Source organism: Artemia franciscana, chromosome 18 (genome assembly GCF_032884065.1).
Source record: "Artemia franciscana chromosome 18, ASM3288406v1, whole genome shotgun sequence".
Lineage (NCBI taxonomy): Eukaryota > Metazoa > Arthropoda > Branchiopoda > Anostraca > Artemiidae > Artemia > Artemia franciscana.
The window spans coordinates 241,898-266,582 of NC_088880.1; the positions used below are offsets into that span (position 1 = coordinate 241,898).

The window sequence follows — 24,685 nt, forward strand, 5'->3', positions numbered from 1 at the left end:
AAAAATCGTCCGACAGATGGTTAAATAGATGTGAAACTATATTGTATAGTGTAAAGCAGTCCTTGTCAGGAATTTCCTCATAGCATTTGTGATCAAAAAAGTTACAAGAACCTATGTGATAAAAGCAATAATTAAAAGGTTGATAATTAACCTTTTTTTCCTTTTTGTGAGGCTACATCTATAATTAGTATGGGAATTTTGACCCTCCTTTACATTTAATGGAACCTTTGTGAGAATTATTGCCTTGTAGTTGTTGAATGATTTCTGTTTTTTGTTTGAGACCATGTCTTATCTGCTCTACAAAGATCTAACATTGTTTTGTGCTTTCAGTAGATTTCTACATAAGCCTTACGATAATAGGGTATGTTATAGTTAATTTATTGGAGCTAGTTTTACAGATTTTAGCTGCAAAGACTAAAAAGTGGAGATTTTTGTTTGTTTAAGTTTCAATTCCGATCTTTTTTTCCTAAGTGAAAATTGTTTTTTCGTTAATAAAAAAAATGAGTAAGTAAGCAAGACAGCACTAGACCCTTAAGGTCCAAACCGGCGGTGCTGATCTCCGTTTCATGGCCCTTCAGCCAGAAAGTGCAATGGGGGGTTGGAGGCCAACCATCCTGTGCTTTCACACACCGTTAATGCATGTCGAGGACACAACCCTTTCAACAGAAGCCTGCAAGATCTTTATTTTATCTTTCCTTTTAATCAAAATTTTCAGAACTAGGAGGAGGTCTGCGGATGAAGGATGACAGATTGTCGAAGATTCCTTTTCGACTAACCTTCTAGGGCTAACGGAAAGCAGGTCGTCCTTGTCTGGGGTGAGAGGATGTCATAAAGAAAGATTTAAAGGCAATGGGAACTTCTTGGGAGGGTGTAAAGAGGGAGGCTCTGAATAGATTGGGATGGAGAAGGAGCGCCCGCAGCTGTGTTGGCCTCAGGAGGCTTGGTGCTACATTGAGCTGCTAGTAGTAGTTGTTGTAGTAGTAGGGAGGGAAGATGAAGCCCTTTTGACAGCGATAAGAGATTATATTTTAAGCTCACTCTATAAGCCTAGTAATGTAATCCTAAAAATACATGAATTATCCTAACATATCCATCTACTGGATTATACTAAAGAACAAAAATTTCTCCGTATATGAAAGGGGTTGTCCCTTCCTCAACGCCCCGCTCTTTACGCTAATGTCAACTCTATCTTACAGCTCTACTTTTTAAAACAACAAAAAATTTTGGCGTAAAGAGCGAGGCGTTGAGGAGGGGGCAACCCCTTTCATATATGGAATAATTTCTGTTCCTTTTAAGTTTTAATGTCGCTCCTTACTTGCAGTTTATTTAAAAAAATAAAAAAATATTTTTTATTTAATTTCTGAACATTTTTATAATTATGCATGTTTTGATTTTGCCTCACCGCTAATGAATAATTAAAACGAAATTTGCATATTAATTTTTTTGGTTTAATGGCTTTCTCATAAATTTGATCGGATAAATTTGATAAAAAAAGAGGGTTGGGGAGAAGGTCTAGTGGCCCTCCAAATTTTGGTTACCTAAAAAGGCAACGAGATTTTTACTAACGTTTTTATTAGTAATAAATATGCGTAACTTACGAATTAACTTACGTAACGAGCTTCTATATTTGTATATTTTTGTTGCGTATATGAGGGGGCTCGCCCCCTCGTCAATACCTTGCTCTTTCTACTAAAGCTTGAATTTTGTCCCAATTCTTTAAGAATGACCCTGAATCACAAAGGCCGTAGAATAAATAGTTGAAATTACTAAAAATACTTTAGCGTAAAGAGCGAGGTATTGAGGGGGAGACCAACCCCCTTATATACGTAATAATTTTTGTTCCTTTTAAGTTTTAATGCTGCTCCCTACTTCAGTTGAAAAAAAGTTTTTATTTATTTTCTCATTGTTTTTTTTTTAATAATGCTATAAATCCTGCGCCCCCTACATGGAAATTCTCTTCCCTCATGATGAATTCCTTCATGGAAGTATCCTCCCACGTAACCCCCCACCCTCCCAACGCGAAAAAGTCCTCCTGAAAACGTCTGTACACTTCCCAATAACCATTGCTATATGTAAACAATGGTCAAACTTTGTAACTTGCCGCCCCTCCCCCGAGAAATGTGGGGATTTATTCGTCCCAAAGACATAGTTACTAGGTTTTTCGACTATGCTGAACAAAATGGCAATCTCAAAACTTTTATTCGGGTACTTTGGGAAAAATGAGCGTAGGAGGGGGCCTTGGTGCCTTCCAATTTTTTGTCACTTGAAAAGGGTTCTCTGATATGTTGAATCGGATGTTGTGATTTTTGTTAGGAATCTATTACTTTTATCGGGTGTTTCCCCCTATTTTCTAAAATAAGGCAAATTTTCTCAGGCTCTTAACTTTTGATGGGTGGGACTAAACTTGATGAAACTTATATATTTAAAATCAGCATAGAAACACAATTATTTTGATGTACCTATTGAAATGAAAATTCCATTTTTTAGAGCTTCGGTTACTATTGAGCCGGGTCCCTCCTTACTACAGTTCGTTGCCACGAATTGTTTGATAAGAAAAATATAAGAATTTAAATTACAGGGAGGGGGATAAAGCACATAAACTCACTTGCTGAAGGCATTGAAAGGAGTTTTATCCTCCCAGTCTTCAGGATTGTATATTTTTATTATCTAATGTCGTTGGAATAACACGAAAAAAAGGCATTAGCATGCCGAAAGTTAAGCCGTACCCGAATATGGTTAATAGTATTAGAACTTCAAGTTCAGAACCCTGCTACTTATACGGAAGTTATTTAAAGATACAAATTATCATTGATAGGTACCCGTATGTTTTTTAGCGTGGGTACATGTAAATAACCTCAAATACCGTTGCAGGTGCTTGGTTAGTTTATATTGAAGTCGTTGTTAATCAATGATCAGTCATCAAAATATATCGACAGTGATAGCATTTATTGAACTAACTTGGATAGAAATATGAATGCCTATTTAAGTAAGACTATTACTTTATCTACTTTATGTTTTTAGCTATTATCGTATGTTGTTTTTTAGCGTGATAAAGCACAAATACCTTCATATACAATTGCAGGGCCGTACGTAAGGGAAGAAGGGGTTTCCCCCATGCAATACTTTGCACTAGTTATTAAAATATTTTTTTGTTTTATCAGTTTCTCCCCCCCCCCACTGTTTCGTAAAAACGCTTTATTTGGCATAAAAATGCTTAAAAAATTGTCTGTTGAATTAAATTGGATAGATCTTTAAATGCTCATTTACGCAAGCCTAATGCTCTATCTACCTTATTTTTTTTTCTTTAACTTCATCATAAGGTATCTTTTTAGCGCGCTTACACATGATAACTTCATAAAGAATTGCAAGAGCGAACGCAGGGACAGGGAGAGCTCCTTGGAATGCAAACGTTTCCTAAATATGTGGGTACTTGTTATTCAAAGCATCAGTTTTAATTTTATAATCCTCCTACCATACGAAAAAAAAAATCGGGCGTCCGTGTCTGTGCGTTCGATTAGTTTATACTGTAATCGTTTCTAATCAAATGATCAGACATTAAAATGTATCACTGTATCATAAAACCAAATGGTTTGACATAAAAGAACTTTTAAAAGTATATTCATGGCAATCGTCTATTTAAACTAACTTGGATAAAAACCGGCTTGTCTCCGTAAAACTTCAACTTTATTTATCTTCTAATATCTAGAAATAACTGAGTACAGTGTTCTACATTCCAAATTGGCTCAGGTACAGAGCCATATATATATATATATATATATATATATATATATATATATATATATATATATATATATATATATACATATATATATATATATATATATATATATATATATATATATATATACATATATATATATATATATATATATATATATATATATATATATATGTATATATTTATACATAATTTAATTAGTTTGAATTAACATGGATAGAAATGTGAGTTCGTATCTAAGTAAGCCTCTGCTTTATTTATCTTCTAAACATTTATTTCTGACATAAAGAAATGACTGAAGATAGTTGTCTAAATTGACAAAGGTAAATAACTATGAATAAAGTATTACCTTAATTTACTAAAACGTTAGTCTACGCTCTTAAAGCAAACATAATTTTGTGTTTTAATTATGAAGCTTTGTGTGAGTGGGTAGATTACTTAATAATTGAAATGCACAAAATAAAAGAACATAGATCCGAATTAAGGAGATATTTAAGGCGTTTCGTCTTGCTGTAAACAGATTTTTCGGTCGCGTGGGGAGGGATGACGGAACTTACTCCAATTTACCCTAAATAGGTAAATTTATAGGTAAATGTGAAAATCAGGCACATTTTCTCAGGCTCGCAGGTTTTGATAGGTACCGTTAAGCTTAATTAACCTGTTTAGAATCAGCGTGATTTAAATTTAAATAAATTTAAATTTAAATAAATGATTTAAATTCTTTTGATGTATTGACCGTTATCAAAATTCTTTTTACTTAGATTTCTGCTTGTTATTGGACCTATTTCAATTTAATTTTGATTATATTGATTTCTAATTATGTTGATTTTTAATTTGTTTCGGCTTTGAGCGCAGCTGTGGATACCCAAGTGGACTAGTTTAGACCTACTTATTAGGACTTGGCAATAAATTTGATACTTGCTTAAAGGTGTTTGTTTATTTAACTAGATTATTTAACTATTATTATTATTATTTAAAGGCTAATCCGCAAACCGGATTAGCCTTTAAATAACTTGATCTGCTTCTCTTGTTTTCCTCTACTTCATGTAAAATCGTCATTTGTGTATCTATGACCTATACGTATTTGATATATGTCTTAAGTACTTTTATCATACTTAGGAAGTCATTGTTTTTGGCTCTGCGTAAACTAAACTCAAATGCAGAATGATTCTTGAATTTTTCAGAATGGACTGAAAATAGAGAACTAATTTTTTCTCTATAAATCTATGAATATAAGGGAAAACGAGGGTCGCAAAACGGATTAGTAGTTACATAAGACATATATCCAATGGGTGTAGGTCATATATGCACAAGTGACAATTTTAGATTTACCAAAATTTTAGATTTATCAATACTGGATAAATTTTAGATTTATGAAAATTTTAGATTTATGAATACTGGCGAAATTTTGCACCTTATTTTTTCCTCAGACAGAGAGGATTAGGACAGTGGATAAGGCTTTAAATAAGACATATATCAAATCGGTGTATGTCATAGATGCATGAACGAAAATTTTAGATGAAGTAGTGGAAAAAGAGACAAAAGGATCAAGTTGTTTAAAGCCTAATCCGGTTTGCGTCCCTCCTTCTGACTAATATTCCATAAATTGTATAGAGAAACAAGAGCCAAGAGCTCGTATGGCATGAGCTCTAGTAAATTTCTAAGAAGCAATAGATTGATTTCAAAGGAAAATCAGATGCTTAATGCCGGTATGGATTTAAAATAAGAGCTTTGAGACACGAGGTCCTTCTAAATATGAAATTTCATTAAGATCCGATCACCCATTCGTAAGTTAAAAATACCTCATTCTTTTCAATTTTTCCTCTCCCTCCAGGCCCACAGACGGTCAAATCCGGAAAAAGACTCTTATCAAGTCAATTTGTGCAGGTCCCTGACATGCCTACCAATTTTCATCGTCCTAGCACGTCCAGAAGCACCGAACGCACCAAAGCACTTGAAATCCCCCCAACTCCCCCAAAGAGAGCGAATGTGTTCCAACTATATCAATCACGTATCTAGAACTTGTGCTTATTCTTCCCGTCAAGTTTCATCCCGATCTCTCCACTCTAAGCGTTTTCCAAGATTTCCGGTTTCCAAGATTTCTGTTTCCCCCTTCCAACCCCTATGTCCCCGGATCAGATTCGAATTGAAAATTGAGCATAAAACATAAGATATTTCTAATATCAAGTCTCATTAAGATCCACTCACTCACTCGTAAGATAAAAATACCTCAATTTTCACATTTTACAAGATTTCCGGTTTCCCCCTCCAACTCCCCCCAATATCACCAGATCTGGTCAGGATTTAAAATAAGAGCTCTGAAGCGCAAGATCCTTCTAGATATCAAATTTCATTAAGATTTAATCACCCGTTCGTAAGTTACAAATACCTCTTTTTTCTACTTTTTCGAATTACCCCCCCCCAGCTCCCCCAAGGAGGGCGGATTCGGTCCGCTTATTTCAGGCACCTATCTTGGACTTGTACTTACTCTTACTCTTCCCACAAAGTTTCATCCTGATCTCTCCACTCTAAGCGTCTTCCAATATTTCCGGTTCGCCCCCTCCCCAACTCCCCCCAATGACACCGCATCTGGTAAGAAGTTAAAATAAGAGATCTGAGCTACGAGGTCATTCTAAATATGAATTTCATAAGATCCGATCGCTCCTTCGTAAGATAAAATACCTCATTTTTCTTATTTTTCAGATCCGGACAACCGCTCGTAAGTTAAAAATACATACTTTTTTTACCGTCCCTCTACTCTCCACCAGATGGTCGAATCGGGGAAACGATTATTTCTAATTTAATCTGGTCTGGTCCCTAATACGCCCACCAAACTTCATCGTCCTAGCTTATCTGGAAGTGCCTAAACTAGCAAAACTGGGACAGACAGACCAACAGACAGACAGACAGACCAACAGAATTTGCGATCGCTATATGTCACTTGGTAAATACCAAGTGCCATAAAAATTAGTTTTCTATTTTTAGTCCATTCTAAAAACAATTACTATTGTTTAAATTTATTATTTAAATATCATTTTTGCATTTGAGTTACGTTTTTGCACAGTATGGCAAAAGTAGGGTCTTCCAGAGCTGAGACCTGGGTTTGGAGATATATATTTCCATATCCGCTTCCTTAGGATTTTTATAATATTTCAGTTCTAATGTAAACGAACATGACGGGCTATATATTGGCTACATCTTGGCTATAGCATGATGGGCTATATCTAGTGACACTAGATCTTGGAAGCTAAGAACTGGAAGCACAAATCCCTGATCATCTCCTGGTTCGAAATCTCGTTATATTTTTGGGTTGCATACTATACCGTATACCCTTCGACAGCTCTTTTTTAAAATATTTTGACTGTCTAATTTTCAATTCTTTATACAGTCAACAAAAACAAAACCTTTAGAAACTCTAAATAAAGAATCAGGGATTGGATTTTTTTTTCTTTTTACGACAGGCTCTGGGTTTAATTTCTTTTTACGACATTTTTGATTGAATAATAGTTTTAATTTGAAACAACCAAAATACTATACATTTTTTTTTCGGTTGTCTAGGCGTTATAGCTATGACAGTTCTGGCCAAATTGGCATTATACTGGTTACTGAAGATTAGTTTAAGCAGAATTTTATCTCATAATGACACATAATCGTAATAGCAGCGCAACCATCTTGCGGTTTAATTCCTTTGGTTTTTGAGTAATTTCAAAGTCAGTCTGCATTGGAGAAAAATATCCTATTTGTTTCTTTTATTTTAGTTTTTGCTTTCTACTCTCTGCAAAATTTTGATAGATTCCATTTTATCCACATAGAAGTAAGTACAGCTTGGAAAAATTTTTTCTGGGAATTTTTCAGGTTAAATATTTGCTATAACAAGACAAAAATTTACTCCAAACTAGAACTATGAACTCAGAAAGGAGCAAATAAAACCAAACTGTACTAAAAATTCGTATTGTACCAAAAAAATTTCAAATGAATTTCTCTCAGACATATATCAAATTGGTGTAGGTCATATATGCACTAGTGAAAATTTTAGATTTATCAAAATTTTAGATTTATAAGTACTGGTGAAATTTTGCACCTTATTTTTTCTTATAATTTCAAATGAATTTCACTTAGAAAAGACAAAAAAACGGAGAATAATAAATTTTAGCTTTTTTTAAACTCGTTTTCTGAGTGACCTGAAAGGAAGAAAATAATTTTTTTTCTTTCGAAATTTGTTTTCTTTACAATCTATGAATATTAGTGAAAAGGAATTTTTTCTAGGAATTTTTCAGGTTAAATATTTGCCATAACAAGACAAAAATTTACTCCGAACTAGAACTATGAACTCAGAAAGGAGCAAATAGAACCAAACTGTACAAAAAATTTGTATTGTACGAAAAAAATTTCAAATGAACCAGAACCTCTAACTTTTAACAAAACGTTACAATTATATCGCGCTGACAACGTTGCATTGAATCATAATTTTAGATGATCCATCACTTACAATAGTTTTCTGCATTGTCTACATTTGGCTGATAAGACAACGACTTTCAGTTCAAATAAAACTGGATCGTTTACTTTTGTGAACGGTTTTAAACCGTTTAACTTTCCGTTTAAAATTAAACCGTTTAATTAAACCGTTTAAAATTAAACCGTTTAATTTAACCGTTTAAAACCGTTAAACCGTCTACTTTTGTGAACGGTTTTAAAAACAAAAGTTTAAAACTTTTGTTTTTCACAAATGACTACTGAAATATCAATTTCGACAAAAATTGTTCCGATCTTCACAAAATTTTAGAAGGAGGTGTCCCACTGAAGACAACACTGTCTGTAATTACCCCTTATATATACTCCTAGACCATTTTTTTTTCTAGTTGATGCTCAATGAAAGAATTAGCTTTGTCGTAATTGAGAATAATTTGTCACTTATAACAATTTCCTGCATTCTCTGTATAAAATTTACAAATTGTTCTTTTTCTTTTGTGAAATATCTCCCATTTTCCTTGTTTCACGTTGAGTTTGTACACCTTTTATTTAAATTAATAAGACCTCCAAAATTATTTCGCTTTTAAATATTTTTTGTTTTCTAATTTATAAAATTATGACTGACATGTGTTGTCTTACCGTCTAAGATAACTTTCTTGTCTTTTTGCTGAATTTAGAAGCGATGATCTACGGATTAGAATTTTTTGGCAGTTCGTCACTCATAACAGCGTCCAGTCTTTTAATGCTTTTGGCTAAAAATTCAGTGGCACAGACTTCGATTAACGTCTTACCGCACTTAAACTTTTTGATAAAGTTTTTTGATAATTAGACTTTTTGATAATTAGATAGAATTTTTTTTTGATAATTAGACTTTTTGATAAGGCAAACGTGACTTTGAAACTTGTTTTGACTGTTCATGCTTTTTTTAGCTAGAAAGAAATTAGGACTGGTTTGTGGTTTCTTAACATTTAAATCAATTTTTTTCTTTTCGCCAAATCGTGCAACGACAAGATCATTTTTTTTGTAGTTCTTCAATTATAGAAGTTTTTTTGCCTCGTTTGCAGGTTAAAAGTCAGCAACATATAATTCAACTAAGACTTGTTTTGCTTTAAGATTTTATTTTTATTAAGACTCTAATAAGACAAAAGACTTTAAAACTGGTTTCGCATTTAAATTAGCTTATTTTAAATTTGTAAAAAAATTGAACTAACAATCTGTTTCTTATCAACTATAGCAATGATTAAACTTCAAATCATAACTTTTGGGCAACAGTTTTCCATTTTATTCGCTAGAAAGTCAACGACATAAAATTCAGCTGAAATTTTATTTGTTTTTACGTTCTATTTAATACTTCGAACTTTTTAATAAGACAGATACAGTTTCGAAACATGTTTCACTATTAAATTGATTAATTTTTAAATCTTAAAAATAGAAATTGCATATTGTAGTTTAGCATTTAAAAACACTTTTTTTCTTTTCACCAAATATAGCAATGAATGCTTTGAATCGAAATTTTATCTATTTGATATTTCATCTTTTTATCTTTTTTTTTTTATCTTTTTTGATATTTCATCTTTTTATCTTTTTTTTTATCTTTTTTGATATTTACAACAGTTTTCCGCCTTGTCTTTATTTGGCTTTAAATCGAGCGATACAAAGTTCAAATAAGATTTGATCATTAACTTTTGGATGCTGTAAACTTTTTTATAGGACATATAAAATTTTAAAATAGGTTTTACTTTTAAATTAATTAGTTTTGTAATCTTAAAAAATAGAACTTGTATAAGGTATTTTAGCATCTAAAACCCTTTTTTTCCTTTTACCAAATATAACAATGAATGCTTTGAATCACAATTTTTTTGTTATTCATCTCTTATAAAAGTTTTCCGACTTGTCTGTATTTGGCTTTAAATTCAGCGGTACAAAGTTCAAGTAAGACTTAATCATCTACTTTTTTGTTAATGTATACTTTTTAATACGACAGATTAAATTTTAACACAAGTTTCACTTTTAAATTAATTAATTTACTAATCTTAAAAAACAGAACTTGTATAAGGTATTTTAGCATCTAAAAAGCCATTTTTTTCGTTTTGCCAAATATGTTAATGAACGCTTTGAATCATATTTTTTTTTGTTATTCACCATTTATAACGGTTTTCCGTTTTGTCTTTATATGGCTTTAAATTCAGCGATACAAAGTTGAAATAAAACTTGATCATCTAGTTTTGGGTACTTTAAACTTTTTAGTAAGGCACATAAAATTTTAAAACATGTTCACTTTTAAATTATTTAGTTTTTTAATCATAAAAAATAGAACTTGCATAATGTATTTTAGCATCTGAAACCTCTTTTTTCTTTTTTTACCAAATATAGCAGTGAATGCTTCGAATCATTATTTTTTTTGTTATTCGTCATTTATAACATTTTTGTGTCTTGTCTTTATTTGGCTTTAAATTTAGCGATACAAAGTTCAAATAAGACTTGATCATCTACTTTTGGGTACTGTAATTTTACTATTTATACGGCATAAAACACGCCACACGAGTTTTGATGTCTATGTATGAAACTGAAAGTAGTAACACTTTTATTTACGTCATTCAAGAACTATTATGTCAAGGTTTATTGCATTTACAATAAACTTTATTTTCATTGACTATGATATAGGTGTAGCTTAAACCCTTTTTGGCAAAAGTTACCAGGAACTTAGACGAAAAAGGGGGATTAGGGCACAACCCCATTCTGGAATTTTAAATTCTCTCGGATTCCTGGGTCTTTTAGGGGCCGCTGAAGTACTGAGGCTTACACTCCACTCCCTGTGTAAAACAACCTATAAAGATTATAAATTAAACAGTTATCTGTTTGCATCCTACTGAAGATCGTCCCGGAGAAAATCTTATACTTTGATTCTCCCTGGGACGATAATATTCAATCGCCACGATGCTCAGTGTTAGCTGGGAAAGGGTTATCCCACAGGTACAAGAGAAGGGATATGTCTTATCTATACTCCAAAATTCGACTTGGCTGTTAGAGTTGTATCCTGGATGTCTTCCGTTGAGAGATACTTTAAAACCAATATAAGAGTTGTTACTTTCCTAAAGCAAAAATTTTGGCAAAACTTCAAAAAAAACTTCATTTTGGTAACACTTCAAAAAACTTCATTTTGGCAAAACTTCAAAAAAAGCATATATAGACACAGTAAACTCTAAAAAAAATACTAAGCAGGGTTGCCACCAGGTGATCGAAATAATCATTGGATTCTTGTGATTTCTGGTTGATTTAGTGTTTTCTTTAATAATGCAGAGATTTGTATGCAAATTTAGGGATTGTTTTGTTTAGGCAGTGTAAATATTCTCAAGCACAAAATTAGACTGAAACATAAGGTGAGAGACTTCTTCTTGTATTTACAAGGGTGTGTGCCGTATGGTTTTCTGACCAATTAGGGATGCCAGTTCCCTTCCAAAAATCCACCCCACGAATCCAATGAAAAAGTATCTGCTTTTCTAACCAACAGGACCAAACAGTAAAAATCCCCTGGAAATAGCGATAAGTCTCTAGGGGTGACAACCCTGATTTCAGGTGCAAAAAGAAGACTAAAACATAAGGTGAGAGACTTTTTTGGATTTTTGGAAGGGAACTGGCATCCCTAATTGGTCCACCCCACGAATCCAATGAAAAAGTATCTGCTTTTCTAACCAACAGGACCAAACGGTAAAAATCCCCTGGAAATAGCGATAAGTCTCTAGGGGTGACAACCCTGATTTCAGGTGCAAAAAGAAGTCTAAAACATAAGGTGAGGGACTTCTTCTTGTATTTACAAAGGGCGTGTGCCCTCTGGTTTTCTGACCAATTAGGGATGACAGTTGCCTTGCAAGAAACTACCCGACCAATCCAATAAAAAGGTATCCACTTTTCTAGCCCACAGGACCAAACGGTAAAATCTACTGGAAATAGTGATAAACCACTAGGGGTGGCAACCCTTATCTCAAGTACAAAAAGTAGACTAAAGCATAAGGAGAGAGACTTCTGATATTTACATGGGGCGTGTGTCCTACGGTTTCCTGACCAATTAGGGATGCCAGTGCCTTGCCTGAAGCCACCCCACCAACCCAATAAAAAAGTTTCGACTTTCTGACACATAGGATCAAACGGCAAAATTCCAGTGGAAACAGTGATGAATCATTAGGGGGTGGAAACCCTGATCCCTAGTACGAAAAGAATATTAAAATATAAGCTGAGAGACTTCTTCTTGTATTTACAAGGGGCGTGTACTCTTCTGTCTTCTGACCCATTAGGGATGCCAGTTGCCTTGTAAGAAACCACCCAACCAATCGAATAAAAACGCATCCATTTTTCTGAGCCACAGGTAAAAATTCAACGGTAAAACGGTAAAAATCAAACGGGAAAAGTCCACATTATTGAAAAAAACACTAATCAACCTAGAAATCACTAGAATCCAGGATTTTCAGACATTAACTGATTAGCAAGTCTTGAAAGATGAAAAATATTCTTAGTCGAGTAAACAAGAAATGAGTTTAGTGGGAAATAAAAAAAGGACAAAACATTATCTGAAAATCAGGGCTAGAGGGCCAACAGCACTGTTTACTCAAATTATCGAAAAAAAAAATTATTGACCCCCTCCCCCTAAAAACAAGTCCTTCACGTTTGCCTAAGCTCTGGCATTATAAAGACAAAATAATTTCGATTTTTGAATTAAGAGTCAGGTAACGCATGCAGGATTTCAATCGGGAGGTCAGGGAGATAAATATTTAAGAAATCACTAAAAGCAAAAATAAATAATTAAAAAAGGCCTTATGTTATCGAGAAATATCCTTTTTTTAAATTACCATTCCCCTCAGTAAAATTTTTTAACGGGGGACTTTTTCAGGTATGACTGTCTTCCAAATATATCATCTTCAAATGCACGAACATAAAATAAAATGAACTACCTATGATTAAAAATGTATCTTACTTTGTACAATTTATAAATGTCCACAATTTATAAATGTCGTTTTGCCAAATATGTTAATGAACGCTTTGAATCATATTTTTTTTTTGTTATTCACCATTTATAACGGTTTTCCGTTTTGTCTTTATATGGCTTTAAATTCAGCGATACAAAGTTGAAATAAAACTTGATCATCTAGTTTTGGGTACTTTAAACTTTTTAGTAAGGCACATAAAATTTTAAAACATGTTCACTTTTAAATTATTTAGTTTTTTAATCATAAAAAATAGAACTTGCATAATGTATTTTAGCATCTAAAACCTCTTTTTTCTTTTTTTACCAAATATAGCAGTGAATGCTTCGAATCATTATTTTTTTTGTTATTCGTCATTTATAACATTTTTGTGTCTTGTCTTTATTTGGCTTTAAATTTAGCGATACAAAGTTCAAATAAGACTTGATCATCTACTTTTGGGTACTGTAATTTTACTATTTATACGGCATAAAACACGCCACACGAGTTTTGATGTCTATATATGAAACTGAAAGTAGTAACACTTTTATTTACGTCATTCAAGAACTATTATGTCAAGGTTTATTGCATTTACAATAAACTTTATTTTCATTGACTATGATATAGGTGTAGCTTAAACCCTTTTTGGCAAAAGTTACCAGGAACTTAGACGAAAAAGGGGGATTAGGGCACAACCCCATTCTGGAATTTTAAATTCTCTCGGATTCCTGGGTCTTTTAGGGGCCGCTGAAGTACTGAGGCTTACACTCCACTCCCTGTGTAAAACAACCTATAAAGATTATAAATTAAACAGTTATCTGTTTGCATCCTACTGAAGATCGTCCCGGAGAAAATCTTATACTTTGATTCTCCCTGGGACGATAATATTCAATCGCCACGATGCTCAGTGTTAGCTGGGAAAGGGTTATCCCACAGGTACAAGAGAAGGGATATGTCTTATCTATACTCCAAAATTCGACTTGGCTGTTAGAGTTGTATCCTGGATGTCTTCCGTTGAGAGATACTTTAAAACCAATATAAGAGTTGTTACTTTCCTAAAGCAAAAATTTTGGCAAAACTTCAAAAAAAACTTCATTTTGGTAACACTTCAAAAAACTTCATTTTGGCAAAACTTCAAAAAAAGCATATATAGACACAGTAAACTCTAAAAAAAATACTAAGCAGGGTTGCCACCAGGTGATCGAAATAATCATTGGATTCTTGTGATTTCTGGTTGATTTAGTGTTTTCTTTAATAATGCAGAGATTTGTATGCAAATTTAGGGATTGTTTTGTTTAGGCAGTGTAAATATTCTCAAGCACAAAATTAGACTGAAACATAAGGTGAGAGACTTCTTCTTGTATTTACAAGGGTGTGTGCCGTATGGTTTTCTGACCAATTAGGGATGCCAGTTCCCTTCCAAAAATCCACCCCACGAAACCAATGAAAAAGTATCTGCTTTTCTAACCAACAGGACCAAACAGTAAAAATCCCCTGGAAATAGCGATAAGTCTCTAGGGGTGACAACCCTGATTTCAGGTGCAAAAAGAAGACTAAAACATAAGGTGAGAGACTTTTTTGGATTTTTGGAAGGGAACTGGCATCCCTAATTGGTCCACCCCACGAATCCAATGAAAAAGTATCTGCTTTTCTAACCAACAGGACCAAACGGTAAAAATCCCCTGGAAATAGCGATAAGTCTCTAGGGGTGACAACCCTGATTTCAGGTGCAAAAAGAAGTCTAAAACATAAGGTGAGGGACTTCTTCTTGTATTTACAAAGGGCGTGTGCCCTCTGGTTTTCTGACCAATTAGGGATGACAGTTGCCTTGCAAGAAACTACCCGACCAATCCAATAAAAAGGTATCCACTTTTCTAGCCCACAGGACCAAACGGTAAAATCCACTGGAAATAGTGATAAATCACTAGGGGTGGCAACCCTTATCTCAAGTACAAAAAGTAGACTAAAGCATAAGGAGAGAGACTTCTGATATTTACATGGGGCGTGTGTCCTACGGTTTCCTGACCAATTAGGGATGCCAGTGCCTTGCCTGAAGCCACCCCACCAACCCAATAAAAAAGTTTCGACTTTCTGACACATAGGATCAAACGGCAAAATTCCAGTGGAAACAGTGATGAATCATTAGGGGGTGGAAACCCTGATCCCTAGTACGAAAAGAATATTAAAATATAAGCTGAGAGACTTCTTCTTGTATTTACAAGGGGCGTGTACTCTTCTGTCTTCTGACCCATTAGGGATGCCAGTTGCCTTGTAAGAAACCACCCAACCAATCGAATAAAAACGCATCCATTTTTCTGAGCCACAGGTAAAAATTCAACGGTAAAACGGTAAAAATCAAACGGGAAAAGTCCACATTATTGAAAAAAACACTAATCAACCTAGAAATCACTAGAATCCAGGATTTTCAGACATTAACTGATTAGCAAGTCTTGAAAGATGAAAAATATTCTTAGTCGAGTAAACAAGAAATGAGTTTAGTGGGAAATAAAAAAAGGACAAAACATTATCTGAAAATCAGGGCTAGAGGGCCAACAGCACTGTTTACTCAAATTATCGAAAAAAAAAATTATTGACCCCCTCCCCCTAAAAACAAGTCCTTCACGTTTGCCTAAGCTCTGGCATTATAAAGACAAAATAATTTCGATTTTTGAATTAAGAGTCAGGTAACGCATGCAGGATTTCAATCGGGAGGTCAGGGAGATAAATATTTAAGAAATCACTAAAAGCAAAAATAAATAATTAAAAAAGGCCTTATGTTATCGAGAAATATCCTTTTTTTAAATTACCATTCCCCTCAGTAAAATTTTTTAACGGGGGACTTTTTCAGGTATGACTGTCTTCCAAATATATCATCTTCAAATGCACGAACATAAAATAAAATGAACTACCTATGATTAAAAATGTATCTTACTTTGTACAATTTATAAATGTCCACAATTTATAAATGTCGTTTTGCCAAATATGTTAATGAACGCTTTGAATCATATTTTTTTTTTGTTATTCACCATTTATAACGGTTTTCCGTTTTGTCTTTATATGGCTTTAAATTCAGCGATACAAAGTTGAAATAAAACTTGATCATCTAGTTTTGGGTACTTTAAACTTTTTAGTAAGGCACATAAAATTTTAAAACATGTTCACTTTTAAATTATTTAGTTTTTTAATCATAAAAAATAGAACTTGCATAATGTATTTTAGCATCTAAAACCTCTTTTTTCTTTTTTTACCAAATATAGCAGTGAATGCTTCGAATCATTATTTTTTTTGTTATTCGTCATTTATAACATTTTTGTGTCTTGTCTTTATTTGGCTTTAAATTTAGCGATACAAAGTTCAAATAAGACTTGATCATCTACTTTTGGGTACTGTAATTTTACTATTTATACGGCATAAAACACGCCACACGAGTTTTGATGTCTATATATGAAACTGAAAGTAGTAACACTTTTATTTACGTCATTCAAGAACTATTATGTCAAGGTTTATTGCATTTACAATAAACTTTATTTTCATTGACTATGATATAGGTGTAGCTTAAACCCTTTTTGGCAAAAGTTACCAGGAACTTAGACGAAAAAGGGGGATTAGGGCACAACCCCATTCTGGAATTTTAAATTCTCTCGGATTCCTGGGTCTTTTAGGGGCCGCTGAAGTACTGAGGCTTACACTCCACTCCCTGTGTAAAACAACCTATAAAGATTATAAATTAAACAGTTATCTGTTTGCATCCTACTGAAGATCGTCCCGGAGAAAATCTTATACTTTGATTCTCCCTGGGACGATAATATTCAATCGCCACGATGCTCAGTGTTAGCTGGGAAAGGGTTATCCCACAGGTACAAGAGAAGGGATATGTCTTATCTATACTCCAAAATTCGACTTGGCTGTTAGAGTTGTATCCTGGATGTCTTCCGTTGAGAGATACTTTAAAACCAATATAAGAGTTGTTACTTTCCTAAAGCAAAAATTTTGGCAAAACTTCAAAAAAAACTTCATTTTGGTAAAACTTCAAAAAACTTCATTTTGGCAAAACTTCAAAAAAAGCATATATAGACACAGTAAACTCTAAAAAAAATACTAAGCAGGGTTGCCACCAGGTGATCGAAATAATCATTGGATTCTTGTGATTTCTGGTTGATTTAGTGTTTTCTTTAATAATGCAGAGATTTGTATGCAAATTTAGGGATTGTTTTGTTTAGGCAGTGTAAATATTCTCAAGCACAAAATTAGACTGAAACATAAGGTGAGAGACTTCTTCTTGTATTTACAAGGGTGTGTGCCGTATGGTTTTCTGACCAATTAGGGATGCCAGTTCCCTTCCAAAAATCCACCCCACGAATCCAATGAAAAAGTATCTGCTTTTCTAACCAACAGGACCAAACAGTAAAAATCCCCTGGAAATAGCGATAAGTCTCTAGGGGTGACAACCCTGATTTCAGGTGCAAAAAGAAGACTAAAACATAAGGTGAGAGACTTTTTTGGATTTTTGGAAGGGAACTAGCATCCCTAATTGGTCCACCCCACGAATCCAATGAAAAAGTATCTGCTTTTCTAACCAACAGGACCAAACGGTAAAAATCCCCTGGAAATAGCGATAAGTCTCTAGGGGTGACAACCCTGATTTCAGGTGCAAAAAGAAGTCTAAAACATAAGGTGAGGGACTTCTTCTTGTATTTACAAAGGGCGTGTGCCCTCTGGTTTTCTGACCAATTAGGGATGACAGTTGCCTTGCAAGAAACTACCCGACCAATCCAATAAAAAGGTATCCACTTTTCTAGCCCACAGGACCAAACGGTAAAATCCACTGGAAATAGTGATAAATCACTAGGGGTGGCAACCCTTATCTCAAGTACAAAAAGTAGACTAAAGCATAAGGAGAGAGACTTCTGATATTTACATGGGGCGTGTGTCCTACGGTTTCCTGACCAATTAGGGATGCCAGTGCCTTGCCTGAAGCCACCCCACCAACCCAATAAAAAAGTTTCGACTTTCTGACACATAGGATCAAACGGCAAAATTCCAGTGGAAACAGTGATGAATCATTAGGGGGTGGAAACCCTGATCCCTAGTACGAAAAGAATATTAAAATATAAGCTGAGAGACTTCTTCTTGTATTTACAAGGGGCGTGTACTCTTCTGTCTTCTGACCCATTAGGGATGCCAGTTGCCTTGTAAGAAACCACCCAACCAATCGAATAAAAACGCATCCATTTTTCTGAGCCACAGGTAAAAATTCAACGGTAAAACGGTAAAAATCAAACGGGAAAAGTCCACATTATTGAAAAAAAACACTAATCAACCTAGAAATCACTAGAATCCAGGATTTTCAGACATTAACTGATTAGCAAGTCTTGAAAGATGAAAAATATTCTTAGTCGAGTAAACAAGAAATGAGTTTAGTGGGAAATAAAAAAAGGACAAAACATTATCTGAAAATCAGGGCTAGAGGGCCAACAGCACTGTTTACTCAAATTATCGAAAAAAAAAAATTATTGACCCCCTCCCCCTAAAAACAAGTCCTTCACGTTTGCCTAAGCTCTGGCATTATAAAGACAAAATAATTTCGATTTTTGAATTAAGAGTCAGGTAACGCATGCAGGATTTCAATCGGGAGGTCAGGGAGATAAATATTTAAGAAATCACTAAAAGCAAAAACAAATAATTAAAAAAGGCCTTATGTTATCGAGAAATATCCTTTTTTTAAATTACCATTCCCCTCAGTAAAATTTTTTAACGGGGGACTTTTTCAGGTATGACTGTCTTCCAAATATATCATCTTCAAATGCACGAACATAAAATAAAATGAACTACCTATGATTAAAAATGTATCTTACTTTGTACAATTTATAAATGTCCACAAGTTTCATTATACCAATAACCTGAAAACAGACTACCTGACCTTTTAGAACGGCTACCTGAAACTGCGTCTACAATGACTGCACAACCAATATAGTAGATTTCCGATATTCACCAGAGAGTATTGGTATTTCCTTATGACTAGGATCCGAAATGCTATACGGTTATTTCCAAAATAAAATACTGAGAATTGATGATGCTTTTGATTCTTAGAAAAATTGATGATTTTTATCAAAAATGATGATTTTATTATTTATTAAAAATTGATGATGTTTTTTATTCTTTTTTATATCGAGTTAAAAATCAAGGGAGATAAAACCCAGCGTGGATTTTAATTGTTGATTAACGTTAATGTTTCAACCGGTTGGATTATAATTTTTGCGAAGTTTCACCCAGTTTTGCAGGTCTTGTTTTATATCTGAAATTTAGTATAAAATTTCTTGCGTGGGTCAACTCAGTCTTAGCACCAAGCGGAGAATGCCTCAATCGATTTTCCCTAAATCCTGCGGAAATTTGGACAACCAGTTTTGTTGTTGGAAACTAGCATTTCCACTTCAAAAGTTGCCACTAACAATTTTTTTGGAGAAATCTACTGAAATTTATGGAGGGTTTTCTAAGAATTGGTCAAATTTATGGCTGTAGTAGGCTGCAGCATTTTTATTCGTGATCTAATTGATTTCCCTGATGCGTTTCTACAACCAACTGTTCTAATAAACCAGAGAAAAGGGGGAGTGTCACTCTTTACTAAGTCAATACTATTGCCCTTTTCTTTACAACGAGCAAACTTAAGCTTTAAAATATGCTTTCCTATGATGAGAAACCTAATGTAACAATGAGAGTAAAAGCCTTATCAAGCCTCAATCCTATTAATATTGAGCGAGGCTTTTATTTCGCGGAGAAACTTTGGCAGACAATTTTTGCTGCAGAAATTTTGGCACACAATTTTTCGCTTCGAGAAATTTGGCAGTAATTCCTGCTTTGAGAGCTATGAAAATACAAGGACTTTCCCTAAGAACTGGTTAAACTAAAACCATTTTATAACTAAAGTTAGAATTAGTAAAACCAGATTCTCTAAGAACTAGTGGAACTAGAGGTTGTAGAAGTAGCTTCCCTAGAATCTAGTAGAATTAGAACCAGTTTGTATCTAGAAATAGAACTAGTACAACTATTTTGTTAAAAAACTAGGATTTTGTTTACAGTTAGGTCAGCCTTATTATTGGATTGGGATATAACTGATCATGACATTCTAAAGTCTCAAATTGACACAGCCATTACCGTTTACAAGTTAAAACAATTAGCAAGATTTTTAATATAATACCTTATTGGCCCCCTCCCAACTTCTACTAACATCTGCTCTATATGATGAGTCCAAAATGGAACACACAATGAACAGGTCGCTCTTTACGAAGTAAGCCCTATGGTGTTAACTATAATACGTTTCTTTCACGAAACGTAAAGTTGTTTTTTTAATTGTCCTTGATCCTTGATTTCACGATAAGCAACCTTGCTATGAAACTTAGAGTCTTTTATGTCTTCAAATATATGAAGTAGCAAGAGGATCAAATAAAAATGCGTTTTACCCATTCGACCAGGGTTGTATCCAGGATTTTTTTTCAAGGGGGGATACAAACAGATTTTTTTGGGGGTGGGGTTGAAGAAAAAAGCTTTAAAAATGCATCAAAAATGTACGAATATTCATTTTTGCAACACTTTTACGAGCCGGACAAACATTTTGGAGGGAGGACTCCAAAATGTCTCCAAAATGACCATATGGCTTTTCGGAGGACTCCAAAATGGCCATATGGCTTTGGCTAGGACTCATCTTAGGTCTAATTAAACCTGAAAACCTTCATTATCTGCGATATTTCGTTTGGTTGCTTCAAAAACATGAATTTGCTGGAGCAGTATCACATTTTTGGTCAGTGTTGCCACTTTGAATTATGAAATTAAATAAGCAAAACTAAATTTTTAAATACGACGCTGCTTTTCGTTGGTAGAAATTCAAACATTAACAATCAGTTGACTCCTAGATACAAGTAAATCTTCAAAGGAGAGTAGTAACTTCATAGGCTGCTGGGTGCCATACGTTTTCAGCGTTCTTTTTTTTTTGCTGATTTTTCGCCCATGATTTCTCTTTTTTATGATTTGACACCCACTGCTTCAAAGACTGCAGGACTGCATATAAGGGTCATTTTTATTAATCATTAAATAAAAAAAACGTTTTTTTTTAACTGAAAGTAAGGAGAGACATTAAAACTTAAAACGAAAAGAAATTATTCCGTATAGCAAAAGGGTTGTCCCCTCCTCAACACCTCGCTCTTTACGCTAAAGTTTTTTTAACTTTGGGGGAAAATGAGCTGAGAGAGGGCCTAGGTGCCCTCCAATTTTTTGATCACTTAAAAAGGACAGTAGAACTTTTAATTTCCGTTAGAATGAGCCCTCTCGCGACATTCTAGGACCACTGAGTCGATACGATCACCCCTGGAAAAAAAAAACAAAAGAAATAAACACGTAAAAAAACAAATTAAAAACATATAAACACAAATAAGGCAAATTTTCTCACGCTCGTAACTTTTGATGGATAAGAGTAAACTTGATGAAACTTATATATTTAAAATCAGCATTAAAATGCAATTCTTTTGATGTAACTATTGGTATCAAAATTCCATTTTTTAGAGTTTCGGTTACTATTGAGCTGGGTAGCTCCTTACTACAGTTCGTTACCACGAACTGTTGGATTAAATTATTGATTTTTCCGAATTTTAAAGATATAAATGGTTCTGAAGTGTCTTCTTCAACCATTTAAACATTCAGATTTCATTTTCACCACCCTTCGGACTTATTGCCTCGGAGGAAGTTTTTCATTTCTGAAGAAAAATTGGCAGGCAATTTTTGTTGGAAGAATTTTGTCAGCATTTTTTAATATAAAAAATTACTTCGGAGATAATAACAAAGTTTGGCAATCTAGAGCCTATAGACGATTCATCTGTTACTTTTTAAATTAATGCTGTTTTACCAGTGTTATTTTACTGTTATTTGAACATCCATTTTATTTTATTTTACTTTAATGCTGTAATATGATATAAATTATTTAACATATATATATATATATATATATATATATATATATATATATATATATATATATATATATATTTGTGTGGGTGTGTGTGTACATATACGTGTGTAATGCATAAAATATAAGCAAGTTAGCATAAGAATATATAAAGGTGCATAGATACGTTTCATCTAGCAGTAAAAGGGTAACTGAGAATTGCAATTTACCTTTTCACCAGTACATGGGAAGGGTCTTCTTTTATTTTAGTGATTGTTTTTTTACGGTTTGTTTTTATTTATTTTATTTGTTGTTTATTAGTGTATTTTATGATTTTTCTATTTTTACGCTGAGCAGAGGTCTTGGCCGAAATATTTGCATTTCAGTTTTGCTTCTTCACTGGCTGGAAATATTCACTTTTTTTCTCCTGCTTTAGATTTTCTCACTTTTCATTCAACACTTTTTATTCTTTTCCAGCAGTCCTACTCGTCGCAGTTGCCCCATCTGTACTTTCTGCAGCAATTGCAGAGGCACAAGATCGTGACGTAATTGAAATCAGTATGCCTCAAAAAAGAGCTGGCCCAAGACGTATTGGAAGGAAACCAAATGCACTCTTGTCAGAGTGGCCCTTTGATGATGGTCAACTATCGCCATACAGTGGCTATCATTCACAGTATTTTCTAAAAGCAGCAAAGGCCATCCCAAGATTGGGAAGGAGATGGGATGTTTCTCCACGAGATGAGGTTAGCATCCTTTTAAACATTTTTGAAAGATTAATATTAAGATTTCACTTATAAGAAGTTTTTAGTTATACTCGAAATTATGAAGACCAAAAGCATAAGTGACATATAAAATAATATTTTTAATTTGCACGTTCCTGATCATATTCAAAACTATGAAGGCCACAAGCATAAGTGACCTATAAAATAATATTCTTCAAGTTGCAGATTCATGCTTATATTCTAATATAAGATTGCCATAAGTATAAGTCATCTATAAACTAATTTTCTTCAAATTGCACATTAAAGCTCACATTCGAATTTGTGAAGGCCAAAGCATAAGTGATCTGTAAACTAATATTATTCAAGTTGCACCCTCAAGCTCACATTTAAAATCGTGAAAGCAACAAGAATAAGTGACCTATAGGCTAATATTCTTCAGGTTGCACATTCAAGCTCATATTCAAAATTATAAAGGCCAAAAGCATGAGTGATCTGTAAGGTATTATTATTTAAGTTGCACATTCAAGTTCACATGTAAAACTGTGAAGGCCACAAGCATAAGTGACCTATAAACTAATATTCTTCAGGTTGCACATTCAAGCTCATATTCAAAATTATAAAGGCAACAAGCATGAGTGATCTGTAAGCTAATATTATTCAAGTTGCGCATTCAAGCTCACATTTAAAATCGGGAAGGCAACAAGAATAAGTGACCTATAAACTAATATTCTTCAGCTTGCACATTCAAGCTCATATTCAAATTTATGAAGGCCAAAAGCATGAGTGATCTGTAAACTATTATTATTTAAGTTGCACATTCAAGCTCATATGTAAAATTGCGAAGGCAACAAGCATAAGTGACCTATAAACTAATATTCTTCAGCTTGCACATTCAAGCTCATATTCAAATTTATGAAGGCCAAAAGCATGAGTGATCTGTAAACTATTATTATTTAAGTTGCACATTCAAGCTCATATGTAAAATTGCGAAGGCAACAAGCATAAGTGACCTATAAACTAATATTCTTCAGGTTGCACATTCAAGCTCATATTCAAAATTATGAAGGCCAAAAGCATGAGTGACCTGTAAACTGTTATTATTTAAGTTGCACATTCAAGCTTATATGTAAAATTGCGAAGGCAACAAGCATAAGTGACCTATAAACTAATATTCTTCAGGCTGCACATTCAAGCTCATATTTGAAATTATGAAGGCCGCAAGCATGAGTGAGCTGTAACCTAATATTCTTTAAGTTGCACATTCAAACTCACATCCAAATTTGTGAAGGCCACAAGCGTAAGTGACCTATAAACTAATATTCTTCAAGTTGCACATTCAAGCTCATAAACAAATTTATGAAGGCCATAACATAAGTGACCTATAAGCTAATCCTTAAGTTGCATATTCAAGCTCATATTCAGAATTATGAAGACCAAAAGCATAGGTGACCTGTAAACTAGCATTCTTAAGTTGCACTTTAATTTAAATCAATAAATTTTGCTGCTGGCATGGTCGTAGTTTCGACCTAAGAATTTCAAAATATCAAGAAAGGTTTCTTCCGCATAAAGTTCTAACATTTGTTCCCTAGACTGTTTTGCATATATCTCCTTATTCCAAGTAACTGTAGTACGAAGTAGGGGCAGCTGCAAATTTTTATTTGAATCGATACGGAGATACTTGAAAATGTGAATGTCACAAAAAATTATGAATTCAATTTCGCTCTTTACAATTTATTCTATTTTTCTAGAAAACAAACTTGTTACCTTCATATATTGCTTATATAGTTTCTCTACATTTCCTTTCATTATTCTAACTTGTCTAACCTTTACTCATATTAAATATAAAAAACAACTAGTTTTTTTA

The 24,685-nt window shown here is 33.7% G+C and overlaps 1 protein-coding gene across 2 annotated transcripts in view; it reads left to right on the plus strand.

Annotated features, from left to right (window-relative positions):
• Nucleotides 1-2,787: 2,787 nt before the first annotated feature.
• The window catches only part of LOC136038468 (uncharacterized), a 32,035-nt gene continuing 10,137 nt past the window's right edge, over nt 2,788-24,685 (plus strand). The window contains exons 1-2 of one of the 2 annotated variants that reach the window (XM_065721534.1): nt 2,788-2,986; nt 22,580-22,842. In XM_065721534.1, coding sequence (XP_065577606.1) covers nt 2,971-2,986; nt 22,580-22,842 — 279 coding nt within the window. In that variant the 5' untranslated portion in view covers nt 2,788-2,970. Of the gene's footprint in view, nt 2,987-22,576; nt 22,843-24,685 lie in introns of both variants that reach the window. The other variant, XM_065721533.1, reaches the window with a different exon arrangement.